Source organism: Sebastes umbrosus, chromosome 9 (genome assembly GCF_015220745.1).
Source record: "Sebastes umbrosus isolate fSebUmb1 chromosome 9, fSebUmb1.pri, whole genome shotgun sequence".
NCBI classification, from domain to species: domain Eukaryota; kingdom Metazoa; phylum Chordata; class Actinopteri; order Perciformes; family Sebastidae; genus Sebastes; species Sebastes umbrosus.
In genome coordinates, this window is record NC_051277.1 from 6,320,718 (window position 1) to 6,340,523 (window position 19,806).

Consider the following 19,806-nt stretch of genomic DNA (forward strand, 5'->3'; position numbering starts at 1 on the left):
TCCAGCCACTGATCTCAGGGACATTTGCTTTTTAGATGCTGCAACATCGACAACACATTTCTATTAGACTGAACTGTCAGGATTAAAAGCCAGTTATTTTAGTCTCAGCGGTCTGAAATAGGGCTTGATTGATAATTGGACCAGGCCGATATATAATATGCCAAAGATATGTTTGAGTTAATTCGAAGAAGTGTCGCCATGGCATAGTTTGTCCCTCAGAAAGCACTGGCAAGTTTTCCACTTTTGAAATGTCCTGCTGTAATGCCAAATCTGTATTTTGGATGTTTTCTTTCCACTAGTCTGAAAGAAGACATGTTATGGAAGCAAAACAGCCCAAAATCTAAAAATTGACAAGTTCATGAAAAACAATGTTGTTGCCTGGGGTGACTCCCCTAAAATATCAATATCAGTAACGCCTCAAAAATCATGTCTCTTTTGGTCTATACTCCTAGATGAATTTGGGGGATTTTGGGGGGCTTTATTGGATAGTTTATAGCAGAAAGCTGACAGGAAATAAGGGGAGAAAGAGAGAGAGAAGTGCAACAAAGCCCCTTGGCCACCACAGGATAAACCAGTCAGCACTTTTAGTATTACTACGATTAAACTGCAATAAAGATCCTTCTGTGTTGTTCTCAAAACATGTGTGGTTAGCATGCCTAACGGGTTGTTCACACGTGTATGCATACTCAAAAACTGGGACAGCGATAGGCTGCTATTCAATGTGAGTGGGACCGCACGCTACGGAGATTTAAAAAAAAAGATGCCCATCGGCTCTACAGTGAGAGTCGATCGCACTCGTTTTGACTCCCCCGGAAAAGGAAGCACAGAGTTGTTTACTACTCCGCCCCACAAGAGGAGAGAAGATCACTTCCAGCACAGATACAGAACCGCAATGCCAATCAGTCTTGCCAGCTCAGATGTCACTGTTGTGTTAAAACAGTTTCAACAATGCATACCGAAAGGTAAAAGCTAGGGCTGTCAATCGATTAAAATATTTAATCGCGATTAATCGCATGATTGTCCATGATTAATTGCAATTAATTGCAAATTAGTTGCACATTTTGTATCTGTTTAAGTGTACCTTAAAGGGAGATTTATAAATACTCTCTTTATAATACTCTTATCAACATGGGAGTGGGCACATATGCTTGCTTTATGCAATTGCATTTATATATTTAATACTGGAAATCAATTAAAAACACAAAACAATGACAAATATTGTCCAGAAACCCTCACAGGTACTGCATTTAGCATAACAAATAGGCTCAAATCATAACATGGCAAAACTCGAGCCCAACAGGCAACATAATGTGATAACGTGATTATCATAAAGTGGGCATGTCTGTAAAGGGGAGACTCGTGGGTACCAATGGAACCCATTTTCATTCACATATCTGGAGGTCAGCGGTCAAGGGACCCCTTTGAAAATGGCCATGACAGTTTTTCTTGCCAAAATGTAGAGCATGAATGTTCTTTAGCCTCTTTCGCAACAAGGTAGTATGACATGGTTGGTACCAATGGATTCATTAGGTTTTGTAGTTTCATATGATACCAGTATCTTCACTCTAGCTTTAAAACTGAGTCCGCTACAACTAAATCATGTGCAGGTAAAAAAAGGTTTTAAAAAAATGTGCAATGTCCTCCGGTGTACTGAAAGTCAAGTGTCTGGGTTTTGAACATAAAATTGCTGTCCTCAATTCAACTCGCCCCTTTCATGACACAGAGCACTCAAGTTGACACAAATGCTGACCTCAACTGGCATTCCAACGGTCCAAAATAAACAGAGCTATAATTTAAAGGAACCAAACTGAAAACTACACCCCATTCATTGGTGAAAATGTTACACTGGTGTTGTATCATCCTCCCACAAATGCTGACCTTCCATTCGTCAGAAAGAGGCAGAAAAAACAAACTAATATTGGCAAGTAACATTTGCTGAGCGTCAAAAAAAAAAAAAAAGCCTTGCATTTATCCAGCAGCGGGGGTCTGACTTTAGCCAGGCTCAGTGCGGTAAACATGCAAGTACAGGGCTTCCTTTGAGCTCAAACACCAAACCTTTCAGAGCACTTCCAATGACATTTCAGATAGGGTTTTTTTTTTCTCTCTCCGGCGCTATGAAAGCTTCTGCACAGTGGGGATCTGTGAGTGTGAGTTTGTTCATGTAAAATGGAAAGAAACACCCGAAACAAAATTCACCACAAAAAATGTGTCTTGCTAATGGAAAATTCCTGGGTTGCCCCCAACTATTCTCATTTCCTTTCCTCATAGGGCTAAGTTATCACATAAACCGATCCAGATTATGAACTTATTAGTCTTATAGACATATTCTACCAACGTACACATGAAAGCACCTTCTTTCAGTCTTTGACGGAGAGGCAAAATGCCCCCATAAGACAGGAAGCATACAGAGAACCTCTGCTACTCCATTAATAATGCATTCTTGGTTGCATTCTGTCCATCCATTCTTGTTTTCATGCTCCTTTCCCCGCCCCTCAAGCCATTCCTTCTTCCCAAAGTAAGAGCCATATAAATGGGCTCTCAGTCTCTATTACAGTAGAGTGATGGCTGCTTTCCAGACAGGCAATCTCTATGGACACCCCTGTTCTCTGGTCCAAACCGCTGAACCACGGTCTCAGCTTTCTCCATGCTGTCTATGGGGGAAATGTTCAACATGTCAATGTGTGGAGGAACAGATTTCGACAGAGAGGGTCACCTCCTACACAGCCCATATATTCGGAGCGGCAAAAGTGTAATAGATGTCACAGGATTTCCTGCAATAAATTTGGGTTCCTCACAAATAAATCCACAGTAAAGCTGATGATATTTAAAGAAGAAAACCACATAACAAAATGCAACTCCTACATAAAAGTTAGATTTAGTGGATCAATTTATCATGCAGTGCTAAAGCAGGACATTTATTGTAATACAATCTCTGAAGCAGCAGTGAACACAGGTAACTTCAGATATGTACAGCGGTAGCGTCCCACATCCCTCTGGTGATCTATCACGCCACATGCTGTGCTACTTTCAGTTGCTTCTCTTGGCACTGCCGGTGAGGGAAAAAAAAAAATGTCATCGTAAAAACAAAAACTCAGGTTCATTCTCTCTCTCGGGAATGTCACATTGCCAGGTAGGTGCAATATTTCCATGACTGTTTCACCCAGAGAGTTGTCCTTTTCTATCCCTCAGCACACTGAAGTGGGGCAGTCAAAAAGATGCAGCTATGTGTATGTCTGCACATTAAAGTGACAGCTCTGGATTCCCTCATTACTAAAACACGAGTACTGCAGGTAAGCCGGGTTGTTGCTCCTACATTTTTGAGTTGCAAAGGTTTGACAGTCAGTCCAATATGACCGTAAAGACTGACACCCACGTCACAGGATAGCTATAAGAACTCAGTCAAAAGTGTCTGGACTTGATGGTTGGTTTAAAAGATGTTTTGTCACATATACAGTGCTGTTCTACTTTTATAATAAAACTTCTTGGATGAGTGGCAGACCATGCTCAAGACCAAACAAGTCACTTTGAGTTAGAATGACAAGATGAGTCGGACATTTAAGCGGTGACATAAATCGGTCACGTCAAAGGAAGCATACACCTACTAATTCATGAGTAAAAAAGCCCAGTGAACCCAAGATGATCTACCTTAAAGCTGCAAATTATTAGCCAAATAATTGATAAGTTGATGAGAGTAAATTAATCAGCAACTACTTTAATAATCGCTAGTCATTTTTCGAGCAAAAAATGACATCTCAAATGTAAGAATTTGCTGCTTTCTTAGCCTTACATTATAGTGAAACTGTGATGGACATTTCTTTACTGATTTCTGACGTTTTATTGACTAAACGATTAATCGTGTAAAGGAATTGGCAGGCTAGTCAATAATGAAAATAATCGTTAGTAGCAGCCCTAATCTACTTAACACTTGCCACACATTACTTAAACTGAGACATCATTAAGATATTCAATATCATATTAATGATAAAACACACAAGATGTTTGTCACCAAAAGTACTAATCAAGAAAGCAATTATTTGCCCACAGCTCAGTTCACCTGGTTTAAAAGTAATTAAAGAATTGAGTTCACACAGTTCAGATTGAGTCCAAGCTAAAGAGACAACAAAAGAGTCAAAAGAGTTTGAACAGCCTTGTAATTAAAGGGGCTGAACTGATTCAGCACACGGGGAAACTGATGATTACAATTGGATGTAAAAGTGTGTGTGTTAGGCTTGCCACAGCGGTCGGTATCACCGGTGTTCGGGCATACACCGATTACATTACTTGCCCGATATTGATGTCTTTTCTTGTAAAATGTTCAGTGTAATCTGCAACACTGGTGTTGTCACGAGTTTATGACCCGGTGGGAAAATGTCCTGGCTGCTTTAACATATCTTTGTTAAACATGGCATATAGTCAACGCCAAATGTAGAATACATGCCTCCAATATGTGCTTTACCCTTCTCCAACACATGTGGGACTACAGATCACACAGAACGTAGAGACCAATGTGGAAGACTGAAGTTTTCATTATATGTTTTTGAGAGTAGATCTGAAAAATGTGGAAAAGTTGTACAGCAACTCCCTGGTGAACGGCATAATCCAGCTCCTTCAAACCGCTTCTCTATTCTGCTCTGCTCAAAGGGAACTGTCAGCAGGGTTTAACACGGCAGCCACGATCCCGTCTCACGCACACTGCTCATACGGCAAATGCAGAATAAGGCTGATGGTTCACTTCATCTCTCATGTAGCTCCTGAACATGCTGTTTCAGAGTCCTTAGCTCCAATTTCAAGGTTCCCTGCGTGGTTGCTTATCATGAAAGTGATTAGAAATGAAGAGCTCTGTCAGTGATGTGGATGGAGCCCCAGAGTTGGTTGCCTTCAGACTGCCAAGCTCTCTTAGCTACTCAATACCAGATGGCAGGTTGAACGGCTGCCGCTGCTGCCAGCATCGCTGATCCTCACAGGTATCTTCAACACAAGCTAATATTCTTTTCTTCAAACAGAACAACATTTGAGCCTCATTTTAGCTCTGCTGTTGTTATTCAAAAGCTGAACAATTACACCCAGTCGAATGGGGTTTTCTGGAGGGCACAAACAAGTGAGCATTAGACACAGGAATAAACAACAATCATTACCCTACATTAGGCTGCCACGGAGATTTAGGATGACTGGTGAGGCAATGAAACAATCATTATTACACAAACAGTCTTAAACATCAGCCCAACAGATGGTGTGCTGGAGAGATAGCACCACGTGAAATGGGGATAACTTGACAAAAAGCAGCCAAGCATCTTGTAAAAAAGTGTGTGAAGAAGCATCCACACCATCTTCCCATTGGGAGCTTAGTAATGAATGGATGTTGTTTCGTGATGGAGAGTTGAGGGTAAAAACTGATTTTTTCCAACAGTGTTGTCCACCAGTATGGATCATTGAGGACTTTCTCCTTTTTCCTTAACATGGATTGTAACATACCACACAAACCTTAACAGTCTCTAAGGCAACGTTTTCTTCTGAAAATAGACAAGAGCTGTGGTGAACGGAGACAAACAAAGAAGTTCCTTTGACAACAAGCACCAGCACATCACAACATTACTCATTACCAAACAGAGATGGGTTGTAGCTGTATTACAAACAATCAACTGTCAATCCACACAGAGCTGACTTTTGTAAACCACTAGTGGCCACAAGTTGCAGTATAAAAACAAGAAACGTATTGCTTAGCAGCAGCAGCAGCAGCACAAAAAGATGTAGTAAAACCATCAAAATATAACTACAGAAACAAGACTATAACAAGACCATAACTTCCTCTCTGCCCTTCAATATGTGCAACACTTTTATCCATTATCCATTGTCATCAATGATGGCAAACAGAAACACTCAGGACAGCACACAGCAGGGCTTATCAAAGCTTCATAAGCCAAACAATATAACTAGATTTAGTGGGAGCAGGACTCAAGAACATTCAGTACTATCTGTAGTGACAGCTATGAAACTGTATTAGGGGAAATCCTTCTGTGGGAAAGCATTGACATCTATTTAGTGCACTTTGACATGAGCGCACAAAAGGTCTAAATGTGGCAAGTCGTCTTTTCAGTAGTGATGTAGAGACACAGCCATAAAAGGACTCAGCTGGACACCAATGTCATGAAGGTTTCACAAGCACAGCATCATTAAACTGAGTGACACCTTCCTTTGGACTGTACTGGACAAATTATGGAATATTACTAGATTAACTGATCATCCTGTTGTAGGGAAACGTATCGTATGATATCTTTTTCGTGCATTCTCCTACAAATGTCCAGCAACACATGTCAATTGCCACTTGTTACATGCATACAGTCTTTCCAAAATAAACTTCTGTCTTCTTGGTTAGGTTTAGGGAACAAAACTACTTGGTTTGGTTTAGGAAAAGATCATGGTTTGAGTTCAAATAACTCAGCGTAACTTATGTTGACTTCTGGTTTCACACGGGACACGACCAGCTGTCTCCTGGGAGGTAGTCTGGTGTTTTTTTTATACTTCCTAGTTCACAATTACAGGGATTATATACGTATTGATTTCATAGGATAAATATGAATTAGAGTGCATTTCCGTAGGTATAGCTACGAACAGTGTAGGAGAACAGCCTGTGTAGGGTAATTCTGTGTCACTCTGTATCTTAGTATCTACTCAGGGAAAACAATATTTAAAACTACTGGAAGGTCTTCAGAATAACTGACTAAATAAAAGCACAAGTCAGCTAGAAATATGCAAAGTCTCTTTTACAGTTGCAGTCTTAGATTTTTTGACAGGTATCACTGCAGCGGTGGCCATTTAATGTATGTAAATCTGCAGCACGTAATGTATTCCTTTAACCTAATCTGAATGCACTGAGAAAGTGCTTGAACAACGGAGGAGACAGACTTGCAACCCAGTTCAGTTTATAGAAACACTCATGTTGTTACAAATTAGTAAACATGTTCGATGAAGGGATTTCCTCGACCAAAGAAATTCTTAGTCGACTAACACTGATACGATTTTGTCGACTAATCGATTAGTTGATTTAATCGACAGATCTGTAAAACTGAGTTTTTGCACAAAGAATCAAACAAAAGCACCACCTGAAATCGTGTATTTACCAGAGATGTGCTCATAAGTTTCTTATTAATGTCATTCAGTATGAAAAAAGCATAAAAAATGACTAATAGACTAAAGAAATCTTAGTCGACTAAGACCAAAACAACCGATTAGTCGACTAATGGACTAAGAGGGGTGAATCCTTGGTTGGATGTAACTATTTCCAAAGGCATAACTTTCCTTGGTTTAACTAACAACCAACACACTGCCAAAGCTTTACATGTGGAATTCACACTTTTAAGTTTATGTACAAAACTCACCACATCAGTAAGCTAAAGAGCTTCCTACTGTACTGTAGCCGTCTGTGAGCTCAGCTTTGAGCAGTCAGGTGAATAATACAGACGGGTCGGGCAGGCTGAGTCAGTGAACAGCTCTGGGAGTTTGTAACAAGGCTGATTGAAACGGAAGCAAACTGCGTTATATTTCCAGGTGAAGTGCTTGTGATCGCAACACAAAGACGAATAAATTAGCTGGTTGACATTGACATAATTTTTTTCCTGGTTCTGAACATCTTATTCAAATAATCCCTGCTGGTGAGCGGGCACATATTACTTTCAGCCTTGAGAATTGATGCTCACTTCCAAATTAATAGGCACTACATTATTATGTAAATGTTGTCCAGCAGCAGGTTTACAGTCACAATGCAGCGCTTGTCAAGGCTGCAATTTATGCTTTTAAGTCCTGAGACAAACTGTGAGTATCCTGTATGGGGCTATATTTTAAACCATCAAAAAAAGCATGACAGTTTCCAGTGATAACCGATTCCCCCACAATTAATTTCCACTTAGTCAGACTCATTGAGGTAACTAGCTTCTCCAAATCTGTGGGTCATCTAGGACTCATCTTTTCACTTTGTTTTTTTCACTTTTGTATTTGTCACTTTTGTTATTTTTTCCTCGACAGCTACAGCTATGAGAATCCCACTTAGCAACCACAATTCGTCACGCACCAGCCAATTAAAATCTGAGAGTTTCCAAAGCTGCCAAATCTCCTGGTATTGTACAGTAGTCTGCTCTGTATTCAGTCTTAATTTGTTCTGCAGCACTCTCATCCTATGCCAAAGAGAGCTGAAATATTTAAGCTCCTTCTCAAGCACTCTCCATGTACAACCTTTAAATCTCTCCTCTCTGACAGATCTAAGCAAAGTGCCCCCCTCCCCTCGCACCATTAAAGGCAATCTAAGGATGCTCTGCCCATTGATCAGAGAGGACTAGTGCAGCGTGGAGGTAAATGGCTGTCACAAGGCCTGATGGACCTTTTCTCTCCCAGTGGTCATAGGGAGGCACTCGGCCCCATTCACTCAATTTGATTCAAAGCGTGTTTGTGCCTCTGGAAGGGGAAGGAAATGGAGGAGAAGGGAACTGATCCGTGCTGTCTGCGCAAGATAAACAACAGCGTAACAGAGAAACGGAATGCTTCCAATCAGAGGAAGACAAGGAACACATTTTCATCCTCTGGTCAGAGGCACAGAGTCATTTTTGTCCTAAACTACATTAGGGTGACCAGATCCCGACAAACCAAATGTGGGACAAAGAGTTTGTGTGGTACAATGTGGGACTCGTTACCAATGCTGAGAGGTAGTCTGTAACTTAAATAATAAACATTTCTACTCTGGCCCTTATCTTGTGACATCTCTATGCTTTGCCCGAACGCATCCATCGATCGGCACGTCTCTTTTTGAGTCACACGTTTCTTGTGAGACTCACATGAACTGTGTCACTTCATGTCGTATTCCCTCTTTGTGAAATTGAAAAATAACTGGCAAAATTTCACAAAAACCTCTGAGAATCACCTTCCACCGGGTTATTAATACTTATAAGTGGTTTCACGGTCTTTGTTATAGCTGCCCTTCCTTTTCTTTGTGGTAGTTTCCATCATATTCCGCCTAAATCTGCATAGCTTGTGACTTTTGAGGTGACTCACAATTTTCTCTGTTGAAATGTTAACCTGCACTTGACCCACGTGTGCGCAGTTTGACAGCAAACACAGCCCCCTGCTATCTTGACAGCCATTGGGGGGCGTCTGTCCTGCAGTGGTTTGAATTTTGAAAAACTAAAGCCAATGAAAATGTGGGACATCGTCTCAATATGTGGGACGTGGGACAGGGGATAAAAATGATGTGCAGCCCCTCGTAAAGTGGGACACCCGGTCACCCTAAACTACATGTTATATATTTTGAATTATTAATCATGCACTGTGAAATTACTCTAATTACTGCAACTTTTTTTAACCTCCATTGCAAAATTAATTAAACCTTATTTTACCAAGACACCTGCAGAGCCTGCTTCTAAAGGTTAAAAAGTATAAATAATAGGGCTGTGTATTGGCAAGAATCTGGCGATACGATACGTATCACGATACAGGAGTTACAATTCAATATATTGTGATTTATGTATTTATTTTTAATCAAATTTTTGGATAACTGAGTAAAAAAGTTGACTTTTTTTATGCAATCAGAACAGTGGGATCTGCATTTGCATTCATCACAGTCCCTGTAACATCCAACTTCACAGCACTACTTTGAGAGGGCACAGACACTGAGAGGACACATATCTTTTCATTGAAATTAAGTATTGTCAGAGTTAATCTTTGCATGTAAACTATTAATTAAAAATCAATACAGTGTTTTGGAGAATCAATACAGTATCACAAAACATAATATTGCCATAATCAATTTTTTTTTTATATTTTCTTACACCCCTAATAAATAATATAATGTGTAAAGTACAAACAAACTGGTTGCAGTATACTCACTACTTTGACAAATTAATACCATGAGACTAATCTTTGACAAGTCATTGCTTTTATGAGCTAAAAAGGAAAAGTAGCAATTAGGCTCCATAAACAAGAGAGGAAAAGCTGTGGGGACATCAGAGGTAAATTTACCATGACTATAAACAGAGGAAGTAGCCAGAATAAAAGCAGAGTAAGCAGGTTAATGTGAGAGTTCAGACAGCATCCTCCTCGCTTGATTAGATCCTGTGAAGCCCAGAGAGAGAAAATGTCCCATTTAAATCCAGCTCTTTACGCGCTGTGGTGGGAACAAATGACACAGTTGGACCAAACAACTTATATGTGAACACCAGACATGATACACAGGCCTGTATATCCACTACAATGTGACTCACCAAGCTCCATCTATTATGCTGAATCGAATATAATAGAAACCGGATTGAAAAAAGATGCATTTCAATAGCAGTAATCCGGTGGATGAAATGGATTCTGACAAACTTCCCCCATAAACAGCTGCAGTAGGCGTCTGTCAGTCAACAGAATGGTGTTTATTGTGCTGATAAAAATGCGTACAGGGAAATTATTGTGGATCATTTATCATCATAAAGCAGCAACACATCAAGTGCACACGGAAAAAAAAGCGACCGTGTGGCTGCTACAGTACGGTGGAGAGAGAGGAGGCAGCAGCACGGTTCTCCTCCTGCGGTCTCTACAGCTGGTATACGCCCGACAATTACGCACCAAACACGGCCAAGAAAAGCCCCATATCGTAGCTGGTAGAACTTGTATGAAACAATGTAGCAATGAGGCATAGAATGTGTCCAGTAAGTCAGCCGTGCATGTGATACATTGTAGCCTGCAGCAACACAAGTACAGCCTATTGGATAGTCGGAACCCAAATAAAAGATCTCCGCTGCACGTCTCCATAAAGATCCAAGTTGGAGCACGTACCTGTGTACTGCAACAGAAACATGGTCCACAGAAGCTGAGCTGCGAGTCCTGTCGGGTCTTCTGCTGCAGGACGAAGTGGACGAAGTAAAATCCTTGAATGGAGACCTCAGTCAGTCCGCTCCGCTCCGCACCGCTCGGCAGACTGGACTGCAATGAGAGCAGCAGCCAGTCGAAGCGGGACCTTTTAGCGACGCGCAGGCGAGCCCGCCCTCACGACGCGCTGCCCGGTTCGCCAAGCGAAGCAGAAGTTCGCTTTGGCGCGCAGGCGAACAGCTTAGTCTGTGGTGCGTATTAAATATGCAGTCACTGACTATCTTCTTCTTCTGCTGAAGTGAAAGGAGAGCTGAAGCGCTGGTGAACTGTCAAAGAGAGGATGTGGTTTTCATAGAGAGAGCTGCAGCTGAGCGAACCCCCTTCGGCGAGCCACTCCAAGCGAACAGGAGGAATCACTCAACAAGCCTGAGTTGAATGCCAAATAATTTGCTTTTTTTTCCTTCTCCTTTTTGAGTTAAGATTTTTATGACATTTTCTGGAGGTGCTGCCAAGTGATAAATTCTCCCCCCTAAAAAAAAAAAGGAAGATAATTTGTCCAAAAACTTTTGACAGCTGTGCTTTTAAGAAGGTGTCATTCTGCAGGCTGCCAGTTGGAGGAGGAGAAGCAAAGACATGATCAGTTCAATAGCAGTGGAGGGCTGTGATGATGAGAGGCATCCTGTCATCCCTGAGGCTCAAGATACACTTTAAAATGAATACAGGAGGAGAGTACTTGTCCAAGTTGTTGGAAGTGATTAAGGTGTTTATTAAAATAGGTGGGAGTCCACTCATTTAGTTGAAGTTGTAGTTTTTTTTATAAGAGCTGTTGAGGCGAGAGACACATTTTGAGAGTTTGGGCTGTTTTGCTTCCATAACATGTCTTTTTTCAGATTAAAATACACATTTAGGTGTTTATTTTGCTTCTTTGTCTATTTGCGTCTGTAGATTTCTCCTAAATTCACCAAAAGTTACCATTAGATAATGCCTCATTTGCATATTTAAACACTATATTTGAGAAAATTTGTAATACAAAAAAATAATTGTCATTATGACAATTTTTTTTTTGTATTACAAGTTTGTGACCTGGAAGCCATGTTGAGATCAGTTGAGGAAATACCGAGCACCGCCCACCAGCCAGAGCAAACTTTCTCATTTTACAGCTAAGCAGTACACTACAAGATGTTTCTGAAAACATTTGAGGCGAGAAATAGGCATTACAGTAACAGAATATTGATTCATATTTGATCAGCGCTGCCTAGTTTGTGCGTTTGGATATTCATGAGTGATTGACAGCTGCCTCTGTTGAATGAACAGTCAATAGGAACGCTCTCTCTCTCTCTGAAATGACCTGTGATTGGCCAAAGTCTCCCATCATGGGCTAGATTTTTTAAAGCCTGAAAACAGAGCCATTAGGAGGTACAGAAGTATCTCTCAGAACACTTGAATTACAATATGCTGAAAGGTTATTATATAATTTAGTGCCTACTGCAGGTTTAATAGTGACTGTGTGACATCTAAGACCAGTACTTGTTTACCCCACTTGAAAATAGGACCCGCATCCAGCCACATTGGCTCACAGTGTGTCCATTCTGACAAAATACACTGCATCCAACTAAATATTTGTATAATCTTTGGCTCACGCTGTCAACAATAAATATGTTAAAAAATGACCGAGGCTTCTCAGGGTGTGAATACAGTCTTGGTTTGATCAACACAGCCGGAAGATTAATTACACACAGAAAAACAGCAGAGCAAACACTATTATGCTTCCATAATTAAACACAAGCTGTGTACAGTCACGGGAAAAAAATGTGCATGAGAAGGATATATCTAATGTATGACTGCCTGTGGTCAGCTGAGATCTCATAAACACCCCTCAGTCTGGATCAGACTGGCTTCTGGAGCAGACACTGACATCACAGTCAGTCCAACTTCTAATGCTAACAGCATGACAGGTTTACCATTCATTGAAGTTGACATAAGCACTGTGCTCATTTTGGGAACATTTCACCTGATACTTTAAGGGTTTTTTCCATGAGGAAATGAAAACTTTTCCCTGAGTAATTGTTCCTTGTATTAGGAGCATGAATAGGTCAGCATTTATAGATTAGTTGTCAGTTTATTAGACATACCTGGCTACAACGAATGCAGTCTAACACAACAGTCCTGTAATTATGAATATTATAACATTCAGTTTTTGTTTAAAATTTTTTAGAGAGGTGTTGATGCCAAGAGGTCTGACAAAGCGTCAGTATGTGACGAGTTGGGATGAGAAAGTGTTGGAAGTTGCTGTCTTGAGCTTTACATTTTCAAACTTTCCATGATTTTCAGCATATCTGGCCTCTCATCCATTGAGCACTCTTTAATTTGCTGATGAGGATTATGTGATGTAGTCGAGGGCTACAGAACAGCGACTAAATGATCCTTGAGGTGAGATTAACCAGGTTTCCATCTAAATGTAGCACAAATTTTAACTAAATTTCCAGAAAATTTACATGAGAAAATGTGAATTAATGTGCATTTTCCATCCACTAGTGTTATGCAATTATTAGGAGTTGAGTGCATTGTGATAAACAGCTCATCGTGCTAATTTTCCAGTTGGGTGCCATTAAACCATTGCAGAAGAAGAGCACAGTGATAATTAAAAGAGCGCCAGTCAAACATCAAACAGTGGGAAACAATGTAGAAAACATGATGGAAATATGGCTTTTTCAGTTAATTTCCTGTATTAATTTCAGTGTTGCTACAGTCTCCTCATCGCTCCACACAGATCTCTTTGGCTAGGTGTACTGAATAAATTGGCCACACTGACTGTGTGTGGTTTCAGAGGCAAGAGCTACGTTCAAACATGCACACGCAAGAAAAACACGCATCCCTGTACACAAGCTAAAATTGAGGTTGCGTAGTTCAGGTCAAAAGGCCTTGGATGAGTTTAGAGAATATCTTCAGGATCAAATTATTTCCTCCTCTGCTCCGCCAATAAGTCTGTTTCCACTGCCAATAATTTCAAAGGTAAATAAAAGTGTGTACCAAAGGCCAGAGTGCCATTCCCTTTTCCAAAACTCAAAATTGCTCTCAATTTCCAGTCCACTGTGAAGTCAGGAGAACTCTATTCTACAAACACTGGACTGATGCAAAGTGCAGTTATGACAATAACAGACTACACTGTGTCTTTCATTCATACCGTCAGTAAACACCTGCAGTGATTCTCTAAACAGCTTTGGCTGATTTAGAGAAATAAACCAGGTTTCTTCTTCTGAAAACAACAGTGTTTGCTCAATATACTGTTATTTCCTGGAAATAAAAACCTCATGTTTACAGTCAGCCACTGTTGAAAGATGATTAGGATATATATGTAATGATCGTACTTGGATTCATCTCAAATATGAAAAGTAGACTTAAAAGATTATACCACCCGACTACCTGACAACTTCCCTCCGCAGGAACAATTGAACAAGCATCTAAACTGCCAGAGAGAACGAAAACAACTCTGGAGGAGTATCTTTTTCTCTTCTGACTAAATTATTATTAAATGTAAACTTATTGTTTCAGCTATGGTTGTTGCAAACATTTTATATAAATACCACACTTTCAAAAACAAACTGTCCTGAAGACGAAACATAAGTGTCTTGTTATCGGGCCATTAAATAGGCGTTAGATGAGCCATAGATGTGGGTCAGTAGGGCCCTGCTAAACCCAGTAGTATGTTCTATCATTTATACACATGGTCGATAACCAAAGGGAGGTATAAAAGAAGACGACAGCGACCTCATGTTTTTCCCTAAAGTGTTTTTGTTGCGTAAACCCAAATAAGTTGTAGTTTTGTTGCCTAAACCTAAAGAAGCTGTAGTTTTGTTGCCTAAACCTAAAGAAGTTGTAGTTTTGTTGCCTAAACCTTAAGAAGCTGTAGTTTTGTTGCCTAAACCTTAAGTTGTAGTTTTGTTGCCTAAACCCAAATAAGTTGTAGTTTTGTTGCCTAAACCTAAAGAAGTTGTAGTTTTATTGCCTAAACCCAAATAAGTTGTAGTTTTGTTGCCTGAACCCAAATATGTTGTAGTTTTGTTGCCTAAACCCAAAAAGGTTGTAGTTTTGTTGCCTAAACTCAAATAAGTTGTAGTTTTATTGCCTAAACCCAAATAAGTTGTAGTTTTGTTGCCTAAACCCAAATAAGCTGTAGTTTTGTTGCCTGAACCCAAATAAGTTGTAGTTTTGTTGCCTAAACCTAAAGAAGTTGTAGTTTTGTTGCCTAAACGCAAATAAGTTGTAGTTTTGTTGCCTAAACCTAAAGAAGTTGTAGTTTTATTGCCTAAACCCAAATAAATTGTAGGTTTTTTTTGCCTAAACCAAAATAAGCTGTTTCGTATGTGTTCAAAATGTAATGCTAGAACGTGTTGCTTTTAAGTTTCGCTTTCACTTTTGTGCACGTCTACATTGACAACAATGGATTTGAGGGCGCATGTGTACGGCCCCTTAGGCAACCATCCCTATACCCCAAATTGTTATTCAGGCTATGATACAATGAGGATACTTGGAAAGACTTCAGAAACACGACACAATAATATGGGGACCCGTCTTCCTCTCACATTTGGACTGCATCCTAGCCTTTGAAAAATATGGAATGGACAAGCCTATTATTCATTGCTTCACATGCTCTGTGAAGTGGGTAAGGTAAAAACAAATACTGACAACACATACACACACATCAAGGTCAAATTTAAGAGACACATCAGTAGACACAAAACAGTATTATCAGCCAGGGGTTGCAAATCTATCATCTGCATTTAGGGATGAAAAAAAATGCAAAGCAACCAACTGATAGCTGGCTGTCCACCAGAAGGGACGAGAAATAAACAGATTTTTTTCAAGGCAGAATTCAATTACCCCTGTCAGCCAGTAGTAATGAGTAACAGCCAGTGCATGCTCTCATTCAATTTCAGTGTCCCTGGGGAATGATGTTTGTCTGATGTCTTGATTTTTTTTTAACAATGATGTTCTTTTCTGCGGCCTGCTTAGTGTAGCAAAACATTCAAATCAAACACTAATTTGACTCCGTGCCTCAGCAGATGAAAGCATTCTTGGTTTGCTTTTATGGTTTCGCATGAGAAGCGTGTCTGTTTGGTGACATTACGGCACTCTTTAGTCAAATAAACTGCCTGACTTAAAAGTGAGGTGAAATAATAATAATTAATTATTCAAATTCAATTACTGCATATTAAATTGGAGCTGGGCCTCAACTATTGTAGTAAAATTTTAACAAGGGCTCTGAGAGGCATTGCCTTCTAACCAACTACTCGTTTCAGTCAATATTTCCCTTTTCACTAAACAACATTTATGACTATTTGTCCTGTGAGATGATGGCACTGTTTGTCTCCGTCGTGTAAGTCCTGTTTTCACTTGGTACGAGTGCGCCACGCTGTATCAATATGCCCTTTCCAATCAAACAAAAGGGTTCAGGTAGCTGCTCCACGAGGCCTTCAGAGAGGCAGAGAGGGTGATATTTAAAAAGGTTCTGCTCAGCGGAAAGCAGTTTAAAGTGACTGCGGTGGTATTTGGTGTCTTACATGTTGAGATCATGAATGTTTGTAGCTCTGGCACGAGTGAAAGATGTCATTAACTCCACTGCCCTATATGTGGGAAGAAAAATCATCGCAGAAATGTGTCCTGAGGATGGGGGGACATCTCCGTCTTTGGGGTTCTTGCTAGTTATCTTTGACCTCTATCTTCCTTAATCCTTCCCTTTCTAATTACCTATCCCTTCCTCTCCTACTTACCTCACATTCCTGCCCCCTGACTGATGGTTAGCAGATGATCATCTGGACAGGAAAGGTTGAGGTGACTGCTCAGCTTAAGTCACACCTCATTAACTGGGCTTCTTGGTGTCCCAGTTCACGTACTGGTGTATTCCTACTTGGATGAGTTTAATGGGTTGCGGAGGAGTGACAAGTAACTGGATCCAACGTGTTCTGAGATGCAGAACCATGTTTGCCATAGTTTTCGTGTGAGGGGAGGGAGTTACTGTAGGTGCCTTTGTGACGGCAGCATCTGTTCTGGAAACCGGATTAGTCTAAATCCAAAAAGGAGGCCAGACCTATAACGAGAATTTTCCCTCGGCATGAATATTGATGGAAACAAGTCTCAAACGGAGCGCAAAACAATTGTTAACCCCTCTGCACTGGTGAAATGTTGTCAACAGCACTCGCTGCCCCGCCATAATTCACAGCCAGAGAATCACTTGACTCAAACGCCACTCGTGCATCGCCGCCGATATAGCCACAAGAAGAGGTGATGACACAATGTGTTTGTTTGTTTTGTTCGACGTTACCACGCTGCATTCAAAATGCTGCAAGTCCTCGGGTACAAGTTTATGAGAGCAAGTGGGCACCGAGCTGCATGTTGGCAGCTGTGTTGTGCAGCAAGCTGGTTGTGATTCCTGGCACCGAATGTGCCATCAGCCTGACGCAGGCATCAAACTCCGCTGCCCCCCCGACCCCCTCAAGTCAACATTAACACAAAGACAGTCTTGTAGCCAGACTTCCAGCTCCCACCAAGAGGTCAATGAAAAAGGCTGAAGAATGTGGGATAAAGAGACTTTGGAGAGCCTAAAGTGGAAATATGATTCCCTCTGAGTTTGAAGAAACTCTTGCACATGTTCCACGAGAACAGACCATTTAGTTTTCCGCCATTCATCTGCTAAATTACATGCTGACCTATACCTGCAGACATAAAAGCAGCTGTAAATCCCAAGAGTAAAAGAGCCTTGCTTGAAAACTAGTAAATGTCAAATAAGTTTTATTTTCTAGCCAAGTATTAGTCATAGGATTGGTCATCTGTCTTCTGATGACTGTAATAGTGAAATATGTAGTCATTTTGAATGCCAGATAAACAGTGACTGTAAATGTGGGTCAAAGAAGATGCCAAAATAGTCACTGTGGAATATTCTATTGTCTTTGAGACAGCAGAGAAGTCTGCTTCAAACTATTGGCCCCATTTGTAACATAATAGACGTGCAAATCCCTAAAAAAACTGAAAATAATTGTATTTTCTTTGCAAAAAAACATTTTCACATGTTTCTGATAGCGGATGTGACATTTTGTTAAAGCTTTTATCCATAAAAACATGAAAGCAAATGTGACATTGCCATTTTTTATGGATTTATCAATAGCATCATTTGATGCTACAAAGCAAAATGTTTCATTCTTGACATTAGAAGGAAAAAAACATTAGTTTACTAGGAATGTCACCATATCAAACCTTGAACCCAGCACCACGTATTTTAGCGAAGCGCGGGCTGAATGCATTATTACATCCCTTCTTGTTGCAGACGGTCGTGCAGTGGGGGTTGGTGTGCACAGAATTTGATTAGTTCATCCAATCCTGTGTGCACTGTGGAGACTTAAGCAAATGATCTATCAGCAAACTTTTCTTTTTGTTCATATAAACCTCACAAAGTTGGGTTTGAAAGTGAACAGAATTTGGCCTGAAGACAGTGTTTAATTAATGAAGAAAGAGACAGAATAACTTGACATCTTCATTGTCTGATAAACTGACCTGAAACACCTTTAAACAACAACATTACTGAACAGGGGGTAGAGGAGATTGCTCGATAATTAAACCCACTGAAGGCAAATATACTGTAGAAAAGTCTGCAGTATAAAAGGTTGAAAAGAAAGAGAGAGGATACAACAGAGAGCAGACCAGACAAGCAGGAGGGAGGGAGAAAGGCCAAGTATCAGACAGAGCATTCATTATCACCTGACTGACCTGCATATTGCGCTGTGTGAGAGTAATGGGAAAGGACACACTCATCGGCCAAAGCCCAGCAAGAGAGGCGCTTTTCATTCCCCCTCTCTTTCCTCTCTCTTGAGCAATCTGTCAGTTTCTCACTTGGTTCAATTTCTATTCCCGAACAATGTACTGCAGGCTCCCATTGTTTTTGAAAATACAATAACAGCTCACAGAGACACATTAATGCCTAATGTAATGAATATTGAATAATTATGTACTGTATTGCAGTTTCTCTGAACATGATTATGTAACAGCTAATTGTCTATTTAATGAGTGCTCGTATCCCTTTTTTTCAGGATTGTGCACTTATCGTGTTAGTTACATGCAGTAGCATTAAAAAGGCAAAATAAGGCAGAGTAACAGCCTGACTGGAGATATGATAAGACTAACTGTGCATTCCAGTACCCATACTACCATACTATTTAGCATGCCAGGAAAAGATTTAGTATGATCCAATATATAGTATATCAAATGCAATAAAAAATACCACAATGTCCTACTACATCTGGTCACATTTTGCAATATGCAAGCTGGCATGCTTTTCTGACTATTCTGACCCACAATCCTCTGTGCAGCGGATATATGAGCAAAAGGGTCAAAATTCAAGGCGCAATGTTATGACGAAGCATGTCCCAATTGCATGCATACTGCATGGAACAGTACATACTTTGTAAGGGCAGCTGTAGCACATATTAAAGTAAAAAGTATGTGATTTGGAGCGCAGTCTTCGAGTCTACAGCGGTGCTTTCAGCTAAATACCAACGTGGGTAATGCGAACATGCTCACGATAACAAAGCTAAAATGACGATGTCAAAGGTGCTAAATACGAGATTGGGAGCATTTGTATTGCCTCTGCACGGCTCTCAACATGCTCGCAGCTTATGTTGCTAACAGTGCTAAAAGTGGAAACAACGGCAACACTGCTGACAGAGCTAACAGTGTAAACCGCCATCGGTCGGGACGGCGTTAGTAGTTGTGACTGCCGTATGAGAGCAGTACAGAGCCGCCGCGGCAATGAGCTAGCCAGTGGGACACGCTCACATGCACCAAAAAGGGATGCAGCCGGCCCGGCTATGTCAACAAAGCACAGAGAAGCTCTGATTATAACATACACACACACACAGAGGGAGAGTGACTTAATTCTCTGCTCAGGTAGAGCATGAATTACATAGCAAATAGTTGTTTGAT

The 19,806-nt window shown here is 40.5% G+C and overlaps 1 protein-coding gene across 4 annotated transcripts in view; it reads right to left on the bottom strand.

Annotated features, from left to right (window-relative positions):
* Positions 1-19,806, bottom strand: part of enox2 (ecto-NOX disulfide-thiol exchanger 2) — a 208,730-nt gene that overhangs the window by 139,907 nt on the left and 49,017 nt on the right. Inside the window, exon 1 of one of the 4 annotated variants that reach the window (XM_037779741.1) lies at positions 10,801-10,960. The exons of the other annotated variants lie outside the window; for them this stretch is intronic. Within the exon in view, the coding sequence (XP_037635669.1) occupies positions 10,801-10,822 (22 nt within the window). The 5' untranslated portion in view covers positions 10,823-10,960. Of the gene's footprint in view, positions 1-10,800; positions 10,961-19,806 lie in introns of those variants that run through there. 4 annotated transcript variants of the gene reach the window in all.